Raw genomic sequence first — 20,267 nt, forward strand, 5'->3', positions numbered from 1 at the left:
ATTGGGGGTGTGTTTGGGGTTTTTTTGTGTGTGTTTAAGGGCTTTCAGTAAAACAAAAAGTTTTGTAAGGTGACATAGGCTCAAATGGATATGATAAGAAACATCTGTATAAAAAGTTCAACCTGCCAAACAGTGTAGGGATATAACACAAAAGCTATAGGACATTTAACAAAAAAGGTGTTGTACATAAAAGGTGGAAATACCTTTTTAATACAGTGATGCTTTCTGTAATGTCTTTAAATGTTGATGGTCTCACAGATAAATACAAAAAAGAAAGAATAGTGAACTATATTAAAAATGTAGAGTGCAAATAGCTGTGTTACAGGAGACGCACTTGGAAAGAACTAAGCGTGAATTCGATAAAGGTTTTCAGGGTGGATATTCAGTGGAATATCTGGGACAAAGGAAAAGAGGAGTACTTATATTAATTGCAAGAGGAACTCCAATAGTGATAGAAGAGGATATAAAAGATAATAACACCAGATCTGTAGTGCTAAGGAGCTACTGGCAAAGGAGGAAGATTACACTGGAATCTATTTATATTCCATCTAAAATTGTTATAATGGAGCTTAAGAAAATTCTGGGAAAAATAATCAGTTTTTAGCAAGGATCCAGTGTCTGTCAGCCTGGGATGACATGCTCGACAAGCCACGTTGCTTCGCTAAGGATGGCTTGCACCTGTCACCACTGGGCTTTCGGATATTGGCAAAGGCTCTTGCCACCCCCATAGTGCCTTTTTTAGGCAAGGCTCAAAAGTCAAACCCACCCCCATAGACAGCACAAGGAACAAGAAACTAAGGGTAATGCTGCTAAATGCCAGAAGTCTTAACCTCAAGATGCACGCACTCGAAGCTCTCCTCAGTATGGAGAACATCGATATCTGTGCAGTGACAGAAACCTGGTTCAAGGCTCCAGAGAGCACCCCAGCACTACCAGGCTATACCTCGTATCATGCTTTTCGGCCCCAAAACCCGGACCGAACCACAAAAGGAGGGGGAGTTTCCATATTTATCAAGGATATCCACACCTCCAGGTTAGTGGCATTGCACGAAGTATCGGAGACCATCCATGTGCAACTAACAGTGGGCAAGACTGCTTTTCAGTTTATAGCATCCTACAGACCACCATCTCAAAGTCATTCGGCCTTCCTGAAAACATTGGAGAACATGAAGATCTCTCCGAACACCATTATATTGGGTGACTTCAACTACCCAAACATTGACTGGGAGCACTACTCAAGCCCCAGCACCTTAGCCCAAAGATTCCTGGAAATTATAAACTCAAATGCTATGGAACAACTAGTCACCACTCCCACAAGAGGGGACAACATACTAGACCTGATCATTACCAACATGGGGACTCTATGCTCCACACCAGAAGTATATCCCTCATTGGTAAGATCAGACCATAAATTAATTTCACTGGATGTCCACATCCCGACCCCACCCCAGCCCAGAAAACCACAGTGAAAAACTTCTCAAAAGCAAACTTCTCACTTCTTAAAACTGAAGTGGAATCCTTCAAGGCCCCAGGGCCAGTGGAAACTACAGCCCAAACTGCAGAATCCTATATAAATGCATTCTACGGACATCTCCAGGAATGCATGGATCATGCTATCCCAAACAAAACCAAGACCCAATCATCCAAAGGCAGGCGTCCAGTCTGGTGGACCCCTGCCATAAATAAACTGTACAACAGAAGGAGGAAGCTACTACATGATAGAGCAAAATCCCTAATAGGGAAGGCATCTCTGATCAGTACTAGCAAAAATTACGATCCCTCATAAAATCCTCCAAGGCCAGCTTCGAGAGAAGAATTGCACAGGACACCAAAGACAATCATAAGGCTTATTTCAGTTATGTTAGAAACCTGGGATTAACTCCCAGACTTGTTCTGAGTTGATTCTAAACGACAAAAAATACAGTGAACCCACAGACATCGCCAATATCCTGGCAGACAGGTTCAGGGCAAACTTCTCCACCCCCTCCCCCCCAAAAGAGCAAGTATCTATCCCGGCAGAGGGCTGCCTCCCAAACATCTCAGATGCTCAGGTGAAGGCTTCCCTCTCCAAAGCAAAAAACACTGCTTCCATGGGACCAGATGGCATCCCAGGTTGCGTCCTACATGAACTACAAGAGGAACTAATCCCTCAAATAAAACAGCTATACAATCTCAGCCTCACTACAGGATATGTGCCCACAGAATGGCGTACAGCAACAATGGTCCCACTCCACAAAGGTGGAGCCTCTACGGACCCTGTAAACTATTGCCGCATAAGCCTGACTAGCTTAGTTTGCAAGGCTATGGAGAGGATCATCATAGAGCTCATAAACAAAGACATTGGGGACCTAAAGACACTAGATCCTACCCAGTTCGGCTTTGTCAAGGGCAGATCCTGCCTTTTGAACCTGGTTGACTTCTTTGAAACAGTCACCAAAGCCATAGATGAAGGGAAGGTAGTCCACACAGCCTATCTGGACCTTGCAAAGGCATTTGACACAATACCCCACTCGGGCATCATAGATAAGCTATCCAGCTTAAATATAAACCCCTATGTCACAAGATGGGTCGCAAACTGGCTCAAAGACAGAACCCACAGAGTGAGAGTTGCTGGAGCCATGTCAGACTCGAAACCGGTCACAAGTGGCGTCCCACAGGGTTCTGTCCTGGGACCACTCTTGTTTGGTATATACATTTCCGAGGTACAGGCAAACGTGGGAGGACTATGGCTCACCAAGTTCACAGACGACTGCAAACTGGGCACCATAATCAACTCTCCAGCTGACACAAACATCCTTCAAAAAGGTCTCACAGAGACAGATAACTGGTGCCAGCACCATGGTTTAAAGCTAAATGCCAAAAAATGTATAGTCATACCCTTTGGCAAAAACACTGTGCCCACAAATTACCACATAGGTGGAAACCCATTAAGTACAGAGAAAGTTATTAGGGACCTGGGGACCCAAGTTGATAGCAATCTCTCCTTTGAAAACCACATTGCCAAAGTGGTTAGAAAGACCTTCTACATAGCCCACCTCATCACGAAGGGTTTCACATCTAGATCAAGAGAGGTAATCGTGCCCCTTTATTCATCCCTCATCAGGCCCATCATAGAATACAATGCCCCTTTTGGGATGTACCTTACCCGACACCTGCAGCAATTAGAAAAACCCCAAAAGTATCTCACCAAGAGGATCAAGGGTCTCAAACAGATGCCATATGCTGCTCGGTTAAAAAAAACAGCTCTACTCAGTTGCATACCGCCTACTTCGAGGCGATCTATGCCTGACATACAAAGCTATGTCATATCCAGAATTAATGGACATGCTCCACCTCAGTAAATCTAAATCCCTTAGAGCCACACGAGGGACTTGAACCTCAGCACAGAAATAAATAGAACTTGCTGGAGGGACAGGTTCATAACCCAGAGGCTCCCTTCGCTCTGGAATAGAATTCCAGTTCATGTGAGGCAGAGTACCTCACTGAATCTCTTCAAGAAGAATCTCGATAAGTGGATGGGGGATCGTAGGTTTGTCCCAGGGATTACTCCCGTGTCACTATTAGACAGAGGCACAGTAAACTAAAACTTAAAAAGGGCACAGTATACTCAAATCAAGGGGTGGCGTAAGCCATACAGAATCGGGCTAGGCTTATAATTGCCCCAGGGAAGATAGCCTAGTATGAACCTATGAATATTATTTATAGGTGGGGAGTGGAATTTGATTTGCAGCAGTGAAAGGCAGATCATGCCTTTTAAACTTGGTTGACTTTTTCGAAACAGTCACCAAAGCCATTGATGAGGGAAAGGCAGTCCATACAGCATACCTCGATCTGGCGAAAGCTTTCGATACAATACCCCACTCGGGTATCATTGAAAAACTCATCAGCTTAAATGTTAACCCATACCATCACAAGATGGGTTGCAAACTGGCTGAGTGACAGAACCCACAAGGTCAGAGTTGCTGGCGCCATGTCAGACTCTAAGCCTGTCACAAGTGGTGTCCCACAGGGCTCAGTCCTGGGCCCACTCTTGTTTGGCATCTACTTCTCCGAAGTACAAGCAAACGCAGGAGGGTTATGGCTGACAAAGTTTGCAGATGACTGCAAACTGGGCGCCGTAGTCGAAAACACATCTGACACAGATATCCTTCAGAAAGGGCTCACAGAAACGGGTAACTGGTGCCAGAGCCATGGCCTAAAGTTAAATGCCAAAAAATGCATAGTCATACCCTTCGGGAAAAACAAGGTTACCCCTAGCTACCATATAGGTGGCAATACACTGAGCACAGAAGAAGTTATTAGGGACCTGGGGACCCAGGTTGACAGTAGCCTGTCATTCGACACCCATGTAGCTAAAGTAGTTAGGAAGACCTTCTACATTGCCCACCTTATCATGAAGGGATTCACATCTAGATCAAGGGAGGTCATAGTTTCCCTGTACTCATCACTCATCAGACCAATGATTGAGTACATGCCCCATTCGGAATGTATCTGACCCGACACTTGCAGCAGCTGGAGAGGCCAAAAAAGTTCCTCACCAAAAGGATAAAGGGTCTCAAAAATCTGTCCTATGCTGCCCGACTGAAAGAACTTCAGCTCTATTCAGTCGCTTACCGCTTGCTCAGAGGTGACCTGTGCCTGACATACAAGGCCATGTCAAACCCAGATTTGATGAATATGCTTCACCTCAATAAATCTAGATCCGTCAGAGCCACAAGGGCGGGAGACTTAAACCTTGACACGGCTATTAATAGGACATGCTGGAGGGATAGATTCATCACCCAAAGACTCCCTATGCTGTGGAACAAAATCCCGGTATATGTGAGGCAGAGCACCTCGCTGGCCTTGTTCAAGAGAAATCTTGACCAATGGATGGGAGATCGCAGATATACCCCAGGGATTACCTCAGTGTCACTGCTCGACAGAGGCACAGCAAAACAATGGGTATAGTTCCCCATACTAAAGGGGTGGCGTAAGCCACAAAACTATGGGCTAGGCTTGTAAATGCCCTCGGGCAGATAGCCTAGTATAAACCTATGAACCTATAAGAAGTGTCTGGGGGACCCAGAATGGAAAATGCAAGAAAGGAGGGTAGATTTATAAAGAAATTTATGAAAATATTTGGCATGGAAGATGTGAATTCAGTAACAGGAGTTTGGAGTGAATTTACATATTATTCCCCAAATATAAAAACTGAACTAGGTTAGACCGAATTTGCGTTTCTTGGCATGATTTAGCGCGGAGTTGCCCATAGAGCACCATCGGGCAGCGCCGGTTAAACAAGGTTAAACTATTTCTGGCTCCGTAAAGTCTGCTCTTCAATTTTTCCCTTAGAACTTCTCTACTTGCAATCTAAACAGTCTATTCTCTATCTCAATAGCTCAGCACTTGCTCCTAAAGCATTTTTATATAGGTAAAGTACTTGTATACTAAACAAAGTACTACATTAGCCTAGAATCCCCTTGAGTACCCATTTCCTATAGGTCCCTTCTGACTCAGTTACACAGCAAACTTTTTCACTTTTTCTAGCATGTCGAAGGGTCAGTTGCTAGCGTCCTCTCCTGTTCAGCTGGTGAATCTGGGCATCTTGAGGCAATGTTACAATTGCCTCATGTACACAGACAACCCACTCCTTCTCCCACAAAACACAAATACATGTGAGAGATGCAACTATATAGCCAAACTGGAGGCTGAGCTCTCTCAACTCAGGACTGGCAAGACCAGACAGGAGGAGAAGGAAACCACGCACACCACAAACCCAGTTTCACATAGACTATCACAACTGCAAAACAAACACATAAACACACAAAGACATACTCTGAGGCATTGATCAAAAATCTACCAAAACTACAGAGGCCTCCAAAGCAGACACCCAAGCAACTGCCACCTCAAGACATAAGACATGCAACACATAGTTCTCAAAGTCAGTGTGCTAAACAGTCACAGCCCTTAAGGCCAAACACAATGCCAGACACACTTGTTATAGGTGACTCCATAGTCAGACACACTGACGTCCCACTCACCAGACTGAACAAGGAAAAGATCACAGTTAGCTGCCTGTCAGGCGCTAGAATCCGCCACATAACACAAGCACTCAGGTCACTCCACAGCAAGTACAAGTATGACTCAGTCATTGTCCATGCCGGTGTGAGCGACCTGAGACGCACCTCCCTGGACTACATGAAAAGAGACATAGAGGAGCTCTCAGATTATGTAGCCCAGGCGGTATGACCCTGATTCTGAGCAGTATCCTACCCTCACCAAGAATGATGCCACAATACAGAGACAAAATGATCAGCTTTAATAATTGGCTTAATTACTGGTGTCATTCTAAGGGGATCCAATGTCTGTCTGCCTGGGATGACATGCTTGACAAGCCATGCTGCTTCGCAAGGGACGGCTTGCACCTGTCACCCCTGGGCTTCGGGCTATTGCCAAAGGGTCTTGCCACCCCCATAGTGCCTTTTTAGGCAAGGCTCAAATGATAAACCTACCCCCTAGAAAACAAAATGGAGAAAAACTAAGGGTAATACTGCTCAATGCCAGAAGTCTAAACCTCAAGATGCACCCTCAAGCCCTCCTCAGTATGGAGAACATCGATGTTTGTGCTGTGACTGAAACCTGGTTCAAGGCTCCTGAGAGCACCCCAGCACTATCAGGTTATACCTCATATCATGCGTTCCAGCCCCAAAATCCGGACCGAACTACAAAAGGAGGAGTATCCATATTCATAAAGGATACCCACACCTCCAGGTTAGTGGCAACGCACGAAGCATCGGAGACCATCCAGGTGCAATTAACCATAAAAACTGCCCTACAGTTTGTAACATGCTACAGACCACCTTCTCAAACTCAGGAAACCCACACAGCCTTCCTGAAGACACTGGAGAGTATAAATGTCTCTCCAAACACCATCATATTGGGTGACTTCAACTACCCAAACATAGACTGGGAACATTACTCAAGCCCCAACACCCTAGCCCAAAGGTTCCTTGAGTTCATAAACTCAAATGCTATGGAACAACTAGTCACCATTCCCACAAGAGGAGAAAATATACTAGACCTGATCATCACAAACATGGGGACAAAATGCTCCACACGAAGTATATCCCTCATTGGTGAGATCAGACCATAAATTAATCTCACTGGAGATCCACATCCCGCCCCACCCCAGCAAAAGACCACAGTGAAGAACTTCTCAAAAGCAAACTTCACACTTCTTAAGACTGGAGTGGTATCCTTCAAGGCCCCGAGCCAGTGGAAACCACAACCCACGCTGCTGAAACCCTTACAAATGCCTTCTACGAGCACCTCCAGGAATGTATGGATCAAGCAATCCCTAATAAAATCAAGACCTTTTCCACCAAAGGCAGGCGTCCGGTCTGGTGGACTCCAGCCATAAACAAACTCTACAACAAGGAGAAAGCTACTACATGACAGAGCAAAATCCCTAAATGGGAAGGCATCTCTGATCAATACTAGCAAAAAACTACGATCACTCATAAAATCATCCAAGGCCAACTTTGAGAGAAAAATCGCTAATGACACAAAAGACAGTCATAAAGCCTTCTTTAGCTATGTTAGAAACCTGGGTGGAAACTCCCAGATATGCTCAGAATTAGTCCAAAATGATAAAAAAATCACTGAACCCACAGACATTGCCAACATACTGGCAGACAGGTTCAGTGCAAATTTCTCCTCCCTCCCCCAAAGGAGAAATATCTATCCCACCAGAGTCTAGCCTCCCAAACATCTCAGATGCCCAGGTGAGAGCTGCTGTCTCTAAAGCAAAAAGCACAGCATCAATGGGACCGGACGGTGTCCCCGTCTGTGTGCTACACGAACTCAATGAGGAACTAAACCCACACATAAGGCTGCTGTTTAATCTTGGCCTTACTACAGGATACGTACCCAAAGAATGGCGTACGGCAACTGTGGTCCCACTCCACAAAGGCGGTGCTTCTACGGACCCTGGAAATTACCGCCCCATAAGCTTGACGAGCCTTGTCTGCAAAGCTATGGAGAGGATCATAATGGAACTCATAAATAAAGACATTGGGGACCTACAGACACTGGATCCTACCCAGTTTGGCTTTGTCAAGGGCAGATCCTGCCTCTTGAACTTGGTTGACTTTTAACAGTCACCAAGGCCATTGATGAGGGTAAGGCAGTTCACACAGCCTACCTTGACCTAGCAAAAGCATTCGACACAATACCCGACTCGGGCATCATAGAAAAGCTCACCAGCTTAGATGTAAACCCATATGTCACAAGATGGGTTGCAAACTGGCTCAAGAACAGAACACACAGGGTTAGAGTTGCTGGTGCCATGTCAGACTCTAAGCCGGTCACAAGCGGTGTCCCACAGGGCTCAGTCCTGGGCCCCTCTTGTTCGGCATTTATTTTTCTGAAGTGCAGGCAAACATAGGGGGATTGTGGCTGACAAAATTTGCAGATGACTGCAAACTGGGCACCATAACTGACACTCCATCAGACACAGACATCCTCCAGAAAGGTCTCATAGAAATGGATAACTGGTGCCAGAGCCATGGCCTTAAGCTAAATGCCAAAAAATGTATAGTCATACCCTTTGGGAAAAACAAGGTAACCCCTAATTACCACATAGGTGGTAATCCATTAAACACGGAAGAAGTTATCAGGGACCTGGGGACCCAAGTTGACAGTAACCTCTCTTTTGACACTCACATTGCCAAAGTGGTTAGGAAGACCTTCTACATTGCCCACCTGATCATGAAGGATTCACATCCAGATCAGGAGAGGTCATTGTACCCCTGTACTCTTCACTTATCAGACCAATGATTGAGTACAACGTCCCATTTGAATGTACCTTACCCGACACCTGCAGCAGTTGGAAAGACCCCAAAAGTTCCTCACCAAAAGGATAAAGGGGCTCAAACATATGTCATATGATGCCCGACTGAAGAAACTCCAGCTCTATTCAGTCGCATACCATCTACTCAGAGGTGATCTGTGCCTGACATACAAGGCCATGTCCAACCCGAATTAATGGACATGCTCCACCTCAAAAAATCCAAATCCACCAGAGCCACGAGAGCAAGAGACTTAAACCTCAACACGGATATAAATAGGACGTGCTGGAGGGACAGATTCATCACCCAGAGACTCCCTACACTATGGAACAGAATCCCAGTCCATGTGAGGCAGAGCCCCTCACTGACTCTGTTCAAGAGAAATCTTGACGAGTGGATGGGAGATCGTAGGTTTACCCAGGGAATCATCTCTGTATCACTGCTGGACAGAGGCACAGCAAACTAATGGGTATAGTATTCTCATCCTAAGGGGTGGTGAAAGCCACACACACTCTGGCTAGGCTTATAAATGCCCTAGGGCAGATAGCCTAGTATGAACCTATGAACAGGAACATGTGCATTTAATTGAAGGTGTTGATATGGACACAGTGCTGAAGTGGTGGTTACTGCTGATTGGTAAATAGTTCCTTCAGGAAAAATGATTAACCAGATTTAGTCATAAATGCTGGCAGTTAGTTGACAACTAGATGAGAGAAATGACCTCTAAATCCACCCCCCACCCCATGGCCTGGACCATTGACAGACAATAAGTACATGGGATGGGAATCACAATGTTGAGACTGACTTAAGTTGTAGAAACTGTGGTCCAGGTATGTAGGTTCATTACTGATATGGTGCAGCTAATGGTACACCATTAGACAAAAAGATAAATGGATGCAATAAAACTACATGTGCAAGAGTGTCACTACTAGACAGTTTAGCAAGTTATCTGCCATGAAAAGCCCTAAAATAAATTTCATGTAAATTGGCTTTTGTGAAAAAAAAATGTAGAACCAGGAAGTTCAGTCTTCCTTCAATCTCTGTAGCAACATAAATGAAAGTGTTAATTCTTTTGTTCCATGCTTCTTCCTTTATCCAGCAAGGATGCTTTTATAACTGAATAGATAAACATTATCATAGAAGATAATAGATAAGGATCACAAGGTTGCTAAGGAGTCTGGAAAACACTTGGTGTGCAAAGGTCATGGTTGTATTTTTATTACTGCCTTTTTTCTTGAGTCTCTGTAATCTGGTAGTTGATATATATGATAAATATATATGTTTTACACACACACACACACACACACACACACACACACACACACACGTATTTATATTGTCTGTAGTGTAGGATTGTTTGATTGTGGGGGGAGATTGTGTGTATGTGTATGTACATGGTGTATTTGTACTGTAGGTTCGCGGTTATGGGGTTTCAGTATTTAAAGGTTTCGGCTATAGAATTTCGAAATACTGAAATTCAGGATTTCAGTATTTCGGGATTTTATAGTGAACCCATATACAGATTATATATATATAATGTATATCTATCTGTGTGTGTATATCTATCTATATATATATATATATATATATATATATATCTATGGATTCCGTACATTTGGTCGAATTACACTTAGTCGAAAATGATTCCAGGCATTTCACTTCACTGAAAGCTCACTTGGTCGAAAATGGAATATTGCCCCTGCCCCACTGCATTGCAACCCTGGAGTGAGAATATTAAATAAGGGGGGGTGGGGGGTACAGCCCCCCACATTTTGCCAATAGTTTTTACTAAAGATATATATATCAATGCATTTCTAATGGATATACCTTCTTATAATAGTGAATACATTAAAATTATGTAGGGGATACGCCCCCCACACCCCCCTTATTTAATATTCTTACTCCAGGGTTGCACTGCAGTGGGGTAGGGGCTATATTCCATTTTCTGTCAAATGAACTTCGACCAAGTGAGCTTTCAGTCAAGTAAGCTTTCAGTGAAGTACAATGCCTGATATCATTTTCGACTAAGTGTAATTCGACCAAATGTATGGAATCCATATATATATATATATGTATATATATATATATATGTATATATGTAGTTTTATATTTCTGTGTGTAGATATATTGATATATATATATATATATATATATATATATATATATGTGTGTGTGTGTGTGTGTGTGTGTGTATATATATATATATATATATATATATATATATCTAGATAGATATATAAATATGTGGGGTTTGGCAGCTGGTTGCCACATCAGAGAGTGCAGTAGGTCTTGATATCCTCTATCACTGTTGCAGTATTTTCCACCATAGGGATCTCCTGCCAAGGATAGCCCAGTGTACAGCCAGCTTACCAAAGCCTTTAGATCTTGTATGTGCCATATGTCAAACATATGCTTCCTGTTCAGGACATGGGGATAAAGGTGACATACAAATGAAGTTACCCTGCACATCTTTGGTGCCATTCCAAATGCTGTCATCACTCATCAAATCTGAACACCCTTTTGTCACACATGACAAAGGGTCACTCATCCATCCTCACTTGTCCACTGTTCATCTGACACTGTGGGTGATAGGGTGCTGAGGACGTGCTCAGGGTTTTACAGGAGGCAAGAAATCCTGCAACCAGAAAGTCTTGTATGCCCAAATGGAAGAGATGTTCTGTCTGGTGCCATGCTCATAACCAGGACACTTTTTCAGTGGAGGTTCCTGAGATTCTCTCCTGTTTGTGTGAATTGCTTCAGTCTAACTTGGTCTGTTCTCCTCAAAAGGCCCATTTGTCAGCTATTTCTGCCTGTCTGCCCATGATCCTCCTTTGGCTTCTCACTTTGAGGTCAAACAGTTTCTTAAAGGCATTCTACATCATAGGCCCCCAAAGAAGCCCATTCCTCCTCCATGAGGCCTTAATTTTGTTTTAGAAAAAATTGACCTAGACTCCTTTTTGAGCCTGCAGGTTCAGCTTCTCTGCAATAACTGTCTTATTGCTTTCTCTTACTTCTGCTCAGAGGGTTTCTTCCCTTCAGGCCCTTATGGCCATTCCCCCCTTTATGATTTTTCACAGGGACAGGGTGTCCCTTTGTACTAATCCTTCTTTTATGCCCAAAGTGGTTATTGAGTTGTCTTTCAATCAGCCAGGAAAACTCCCTTCCTTTTTTCTTTCTCCTCAGTCTGGTACTGAGAGAGTCCTACATACCTTGGATTTGCACAGACAGCTCAGGTATTCTTTGGATAAAATAAGTCTGACCAATGTTTTGTTTCTTTTCATCCCAGAACATTGGGTTTGGCTGTTTCTAAGCAAACGGTGTCCTCCTTGGATATCTGAGGTCATTTCTTTTTTCTTTTTTATTTGGTCTTTTCGTGGCATATGACTGTCTGCTCCATTAGAGCTCACTCCACTAAGGCAGTTGCCTCTTCTGGTGCTTTTTTAGGGGGAGGGTTGAACACCATTTCCATCATTGAAGCTGCTACTTGGTCTTCACTGCACACCTTTACTAAGCATTATAAATTGGATACGGTTTCTAGGGCCAGTGCAGGTTTTTCTAAAGCCATTCTACATGGGTTTTTTGAGGACTCTTCCCAGCCTTCCACCTCCAAATCCTTTTCTTGAGCTTTTGTACTCTCCCTCGGTGACGAATACTGCAACAGTGATATAGAAGGACATAGTACAGTTGGATAAAATCTTACCTTAACAGTACATGCCTTTCTCTTCACTGTTGCAGTATTCACTCCCCCTCTCCATCCCCCTTTTTCTTTTGGGTTTTGTTTTGGTTTTTCTCCTGGCCAAGGGTCTTCCCATTCCATCTGCATTTTCTCCTTCTGGATGTGCATAGCTTATTTTGTCCTATGGAAACAGTTCTCTTCTGGAGCAATTCAATTCTGGGTCACTGCATCCATACATCACCTTTATACCCTCTGTCCTGAATGGGGAGCATACGTGTGACGTACGGTGGGTACAAGATCTAAAGGCTTTTATATAGTGGTTGGATGTTTGGTTATCCTTGAGAGGAGATCCCTACAGTGAAGAATACTGCAACAGTGAAGAGAAGGACAGCTACTGTTATGGTAAGATTTTACACAACTGTACTTTCTTCACAAAAAAGAAAAAAAAAGTTTTTGCAATCTTGGAACTATCACTGTTTTAAATAATAACTTCCCAAAGTATTACATGTTTTGGTGTCAAAAAATCATGCGCCCATTAAACGAGATGCAATTATTCATAGTAAACTCAGATGTTATTATAAATGCATTTAAAATACAAAGCCTATGCACAGCTTATTTAGATGACAAAAGCATTGACTTGTTTGTTTGTGTATTGTCCCTTGCCTTCCTACTTCTATGTGTTTAATAAGGACTACAACCTTTGTGTGACACACCCTTAATTGCACATTTTTTGTCTTTCTGTTTTTCTAGACAACACACTGGTTAGAGATCTTACAGGCACTTGTCCTGAGTCCTTCTGCTGACCTCCAGCATCGTGGGCTTGTAATTGTTTTGAACATGATAACTGCTGATCGCGATGTTGCAGCAAAGCTAATGGAGAGTGAAATGTTGGAGATCCTGTCTGTCATGGTGAAGGAGGAGGGTGAGAGAAAACAAGCAGTTTTCTCAGCAGCTAAGGCATGCCTTGCCAAGGCAGTGGAATATGAACTGATTAAACCCAATGTGGAAGGAAACTGAAGCACAGAAAAGTTCTGGCCATGGTGTAACTAAGAAGAAAACACTACGTAAACCAGAAGAAAACTCACAAGATCTCCCACTTCCATTTTTCATTAACTTGTTTTAATTGTACTTCATTTAAAATAAATGTGTATGGGACAAGACTATATACAGCAAATGGGTAAACAGCTATACCTTTTCCTGAGAGTCAGTAGTCCTTGGATTTAATAAGGAAGGAGATCTATGTCTAAAGATTAACAAAGAATTGCTCTGAGGGATTTTGCATCACAGATTTTTGACTGCCTTACTTGCTTGAGAATTAAGCAGGTACTTTCTGTGTGGTTTGTTTTGTGCAGCACTTGCTTTTCACTACAAAGATTTTTGTGAAGCCTGTGTGAAAAGTTGAGTTCTTCACGCAGGCTTTCTCACTCACAGCATAAGTAAACTTGTTATATTTTTTACTCATACTTTGGAAACCAGCAACTGATTATATAGGAGACTTTTGAGGAAGGAGACTTGCACTTCATCTGTGTCACTTAGATCCTGTAGTAGGAAAGTTAATTTCTTTCAAGTACTTCTCAGAGGTTCAGCCCAGTAAATCATGCAGCATGTCTTATTTTCCCTGAGGTAACTTTGGCTGCTGCTTGTTTTAGTTCTGCCAATAGATAGTGTTGGCCTGTTTACATATCTGGGCAGCTCTGAAGTACATAGCATTTATAAGGTCTTCACCAGTAACACAGTGTTTTATGTTATCATGTACATCTTGAAAGATTCACGTGCAACAGACCCCAGAGTCCATTACAAGAAACTACAAACGCTATCTTGGACCTCATATTGTCTTGATTTTCTGTGTCAGCTTAGTTTTCTGAAGCACTGGTCGTAGCGTGTGTGCATCACTGTATAGACTGAATATGTGCTCTCATTTAGAACGAATGTGATAACTCTTTCTCCATAAATGAAATACTGTGAAGTAACAACACAGTTTCAAGATATGGGAGGGGAAGAGAGTGAAGAGATGGGTGATTTTTCTTTATTTTTGAGACATATGTGATGGGCACATTTTGAAATGACCATTGCAAACTATGGGAGACCAAATGACCAAGGTTCAGATGTAGAAATATGTTGCTGCTTGGAGTACACCAAGTACCTGACATCAAGCTTAGTATTTTTTTCATCATTCCTTAAGTACATATCCGTAGTCATGCATTCATTAGTATGCCTTAAGTGTGTACTGTAGCCACTGCCAGACTGTTTGATAGTGTCTAAAATAGATGTGTTCCATGAATGTGTGTGTGACATTATCACACATACTGAGCATTCCTTAGGTTAAAAGCCATTCTGCGTCTTACTTGCCAGTAACTGAAGTTACTAGCTACAAAACCAGTGTTTCCCTGGATAAGTCTTCAGAATTTAGTCATTATACTTTTTTTGGGGGGAGGTGCAAATTAACTAAAGACTTAGTGTAATGTGGTGTTAGACGCGAGGATGCCAGTGACGCAGCTGTGGGAGATGTCTATCTTGCCAGTGTGCTTTGACTAGTTTATTTTCTACTTTATTTTTTTCTGACATTTAGCACCACATTAGTGGTGATTGCATTCATCCTAAGGAAGCTGGTTTTATCATTTTGTGTACCGGTCACTGCACTTGTGTTTTTTACAGTTTGCTTATATTCATTTTTATATAACGAAAGGGAACAAAAGAGAAAGAAACTTCTTTTTGGAGCTTTGCTTTTAGCCCCCTGTATGTCTTCACCAAATAGCAGGATAGTATGAGGGAGTCTTCTATACTGAATATATTTTAACTGTGAGAGTGCCACAATACTTGCTGCCTCTTTGGCTGAATTGTCTAATTGTACGTGCTTCTATGCCTGGGAAAAGCAGAAACCTTTCAAGATTAGGGGGGAAAAAAACAGGTGAACCCACACTTGGACCTCTTCAAAGGCCTCCCACCATTTAATTGATCACTGTGGTCAAAAGCTGAAGAAAAAAAGTTTTCATCGTATCTTGAATTTCTATGCAATATTACTACCCTTGTTAGTAGCTGTGTTCTACCCAAAAATGGCTGCCATCATTTATGTAAGGCCCTTTCTTCCAAAAAATAAAAAATAACTGATGTACTCCTTGACTCCACAGTATGATAGCATGTCACCATTTTTTAAATTTGGGTTGTGCTATCCCTTCACTTAGAATGGGTGTGCTTTGAATTCTTGCTTTTTTTTTGAGAATCCCTGGAAAGAAGGTACAAGTACAATTTTCATTGACTTCCTTAGATTAGTGTTGTTTTCCATCTCCTGAAACACACTTTTAGTGAGATTTTCTTGTTTGAGATTAAAAAGTGGCAAAATTAGTGGCTTTTGTAAACTGTAATTTTTTTCTTAGCTTCAGGACCAAAATTTTATTCATGCCTTTGCTGCCTATTCAGCTCTTGATTGTAGTAATACTGACAGAACTTGGCCTGTTGGTGTTTAATAAAATGTACAAACATCTGTGAAATACTGCTTTCTATATTTTATTCAGCAAAATGTAAGTAAACCTGCATTCCCCAAACATTCTCATCAGAGTTTATGGCCCTAGTGGGATAGAATGGAAGGAGTGCTGTAAACATCTTTCCCTGTATAATTTTCGCGGTTCAAGAGTCTAAAATGAAATTGTCAGAATATTGATGGGGTAAGGAAGACACATTTCAGATTAAGGCAATGTTTGTTTTCTTGCAGACTTAATGTGGCATGCACTGAACAGACTGAAAGGCATAGAAACTGCAGTAAGAGCTAGCCTGGTTTTATTTATATCTGATAATGTGAAATTTGTTTTGTATTGAAGGGAATGCATTCCAGGTTAAGGAACAGTTGAGTTTAGCAAGTAGGTGTTCTAGGAATATCCTTCCCGTATCATACGTGAACAGGGTCTGTATTTCAGTGTCAGATATTGATCTCTCTGGTGGCTGTGTATTTCAGCATTAGGTTTTGAATAATCTGTCATTTAAGTTGACTTCTTTAAGGTTACAAGCCCTCTGAGAAACGGTTATGACCCACCTCTGTAATAGACAACCCTTTTTTTTTTTTTTTTTTTTGCAAAATTTAACTTTTGGCCCTGAGAAGAAGCTGTGTTTCATATTTCAGTTATCCATTTTCAGCTAATGTTGCTAATATGAATGGCATTTAGGACACTCTTCAAGTTGATTATTTATTTGTCCAGACTGCCCCTTTTGTACCTACGGCAGTTGTCATTATCTTGTCTCTAAGAGTATGACAATTTTAGCCAGCATATTGCATATAACAAGCTGTTAATGTTTCAGATGCATGGCTTGAGTCTTAGGTGTTTGATCTTTTGCTTATTGGGCACTACAGACCTAGAACATACTACCGTGGCAGGTTGGAGAGACTTACACATTAGCCTTTTTCACAGAAACGCTAAAATCATGATTGATTGACATGTTTTTGGTGACAGACTTCATGAATGCTAATTTTATGCTTTAATCCATAATTATGTTGTATGTTTATTTTACTTATTTAATTTGCATTTTATCTTTGTATTTAATGTTTCTGTCATATACAGTGCTTAGCTGATAAGCATAAACTTGTCTGAGTTGTTTAGATTTGTATAGAAAGAAGTTCCTTAAACTGACAATTTTAAGATGGTCCTCTTCCAGCAATGTCCTGCTTATTAACAAAAATAAATACAATGGGCTGGTAAGTTTATGGTTTGGGAGAACAGTGAGGCATACCTCTCAACTGTTCAGATTTTCGCAGAATGCCCAGACTTTGGGCTCAAATTTTTGGTCTGTTTCTCATAAAATGTGTGGTTTTCTGGCAAACCAGTATGATGATCAAAGGATTGAAGTCACTAAATAATGTGACATACATTTGTGTTTCAGACTTCAAATCCTTCAGAAAATGTATGTTAAAACAAACATTCTTACTCTGTCAACCTTCTAAGTTCACAAGAGCAATATTTAAAATATGTCCCTATTTTTAAGCCTTTGTTCCCCCATTTTGATGGGCTTTGTCCAGATTTCTTACTCTAAGAGATTGAGAGGTTATTTGCATCAGAATCCATTTTTGATCACTGAATGGCTGGACTTGGGGCCAGATTCCTCAAGACTTCCTGTGTAACTGACTTACTCTGGTGTAAGGGCCATCCAAGTCACTTATACCAAGAGCAAATCTTTTAGCATTCGGCCCCTAGTGTGGCAACATTGAGGTATATAATAGTAATACTCATTTGTTAACCAGGTAGGCCCAATGGACACACATTCCCTTTTCAGGAGTGATCTTGGAGTAATGTCTGTTTAAGTGATCTGCTCAAAGGTCACACAGTAGGCAAATGAGGGCTAAAGGAATCAAATCCTGTACTACAAGAACTGCAGCTTAACTCTTAACCCTCTACAGCAACTGCCAGATATATAGCATTAAATACATGCATTTTTATTTAGTTTTAGAGGTTGCAATATGGGCTTTATGACATTCTAGAAAATATTAGAGTAATGTGTATTTCTGTATTATCCTTACAGTGGTCGGTAATAAATTTCCATATGCAGTCATTTGTCACTGGCTATGATAAGGTTTTAGTAGGGAAAACAGGCTAAGTGAAAGAAATAAAATATTCAGACTTTAAAGAGCATTACAGACATATCTAAAGTCAGGTAAGTACTGAGTTGTGCTTACAGGTTCATACTTTTGAATATCAAGCTTGTATCACCTATAAAGCCTTCTAATAATTTCTTAAAAGTTAAAAGAAGTTTTACCAGGAGTGACAATTTATGCCATAAACTAAACTGTCAAAAAAATTGTTCTTTTTTTCTGTTTAGTAGTAAGTGACCAGACACACTGTTTCAAAAACAATTAGATTCAGCAGTACCTTGGAGACCACACAGGTCATTCCCCTGGAGTACATGCAATATAAAGTACAGTGAGAACTGTCTTAACTTGCGTAGATTACATTTTGAAGCCCCAATATTTTCTTTTTGAGAAACCTTTGAACTTTCTGTAGTTGTACAAGGTGTGTAAAAAAACTGCACTGCAAACTGTAAGTTGCTAAATCAGTATTAGATGAGTTAGACAACTTTCCTATCCACTGTGGAGACATTTTGATGAAAGCTCAGGTTGTCATCTGTATAAGCATGCTTAGATTTGTTGTGACTGTTCAGAATATGACCATCAGTTTTATAGTACAACTTATTTTTCACTGTTGTAGTGTTGCTAACTCTTGGAACCTCAGCCGCAGAAGACCTGGTGTTTGTCACAACTTCCAGAGCCTTTTCCCTTTCCCTGAATGTCTGCCTGTCTGTAGTATAACGGGATCATCCACCAGTGCCATCTTGTTCTTTCTTGTCGCAGTGCCAAAACGTTGTATCATTAGTCAGTGCACATACTGAGTGGTGTCAAGCCATTGGTTCTGGCAGAGTAGAGCAAAGTACCCTACTGGGTGGGAAAATAATTATTTTTGTCTGTTACTTGTTTGTAGAATAGGAGATATTTTTTCAGGGGGGGCATCAGTGTACATGTCAGTTTCTAATGTTAACAAATGCATTTCTGTAGACCAGATATCTGTCCCTTGCATGTCAGACATTGAGGACATCTTATCCTGTCCCTCCCCGCCACATAATTTTTTATTTGGGATACCGTTAATATGATGAAATATTTCTTCAGGTGGGAAGCCAAGGATTATTGTGATGCCCAGAAGAGGTGTGGAGAGTGGGTTTACCAGAATAATATCCCTTAGCTATTAAACAAGCCTTGGAGGATGCATTCATTCATCACTGCATCTTTGGATTCATATTCCTAACCCTGAGCTCCCAGACTGATAGAGGAGTACTTTTCTTTTGTGGGGCAGATACTCAAGTTAACAGAGAGAGAGCAGGGAGATGAAGGAAGGTGAGGATAACTAGATGCTGATATGGCATGAGATACAAGAAATGAAGCAGGTTCTATAGGTGATGAATAATAAAAAAGATTAGATGAAGTTTACATATCATTAAAATGTATCAAATATATTTTGAATGAAAACATGGATCTGAAGACACAGCTGGAGTGAACAGAGGCACAAATTTAGAAGACTGGCTGAGGAAGAAGAACTTGAAAATTGTGGGTATCTGTGAGAAGAAAGGAGTGGATTGTAAATCTGCATTAGCTAAATGGCAGTATAAGTGGACTAGCATACTAGCAGCAAGCATCCAAATAGCACGGGCTCACCAGACCACATGACACCCAGTGGAAGATGGACCTAAGAGGTCTTGGTCTGTTATTGTAAATTTTAGTCCTGTGAATTAAAAAAAAAATTACAGGAAGTTTGGAAACCAAGAAAGAAATTATGGATGACCATAGGATATTCTTGGACAATGACTATTTGTAGAAAATCAGAAGGAATTTCTTTTCACCGGCAATAAAAATATGTAAGCTCAGGGGGAAAGGCCTGCACATTTCAGTATCCCGGAAGCAGAGCTTAAATGATTCCAGAAACTGGTGAACTATAAAGGACAGTCAGTAAGAAAACAGTTCACAAGCCCTGCAGAGCAGCAACCCAGAAAGAAGAGGACAGGAAAAGGGAAAAGCAATCTACAAGGACATTTTCTTTATATTTAAGAGAAAGCAGAGACTAAGTTAAAAGGTATTACTAGGCTTAATATCTGCTGTTTAAGTGATTGATTACCTGTTACCCTAAGTGTATTAACTGTTACAGTTTGGCACAATATCTGCTGTTTAAGTGATTGAATTTCTTATGTTTTTGACTTGGACCATCTCATGCAATGTGTAAACAAGTTCTGTA

The 20,267-nt window shown here is 41.4% G+C and overlaps 1 protein-coding gene across 2 annotated transcripts in view; it reads left to right on the plus strand.

Moving 5' to 3' along the window:
* The window catches only part of UNC45A (unc-45 myosin chaperone A), a 1,636,854-nt gene extending 1,620,859 nt beyond the window's left edge, over positions 1 to 15,995 (plus strand). For both annotated transcript variants that reach the window (XM_044078271.1, XM_044078272.1), the window contains one exon: positions 13,258 to 15,995. In XM_044078271.1, coding sequence (XP_043934206.1) covers positions 13,258 to 13,524 — 267 coding nt within the window. In that variant the 3' untranslated portion in view covers positions 13,525 to 15,995. The remainder of the gene's footprint in view (positions 1 to 13,257) is intronic.
* The last annotated feature ends 4,272 nt before the right edge of the window (positions 15,996 to 20,267 follow it).

Source organism: Protopterus annectens, chromosome 7.part0, assembly GCF_019279795.1.
Source record: "Protopterus annectens isolate FY-2018-M chromosome 7.part0, PAN1.0, whole genome shotgun sequence".
Lineage (NCBI taxonomy): Eukaryota > Metazoa > Chordata > Ceratodontiformes > Protopteridae > Protopterus > Protopterus annectens.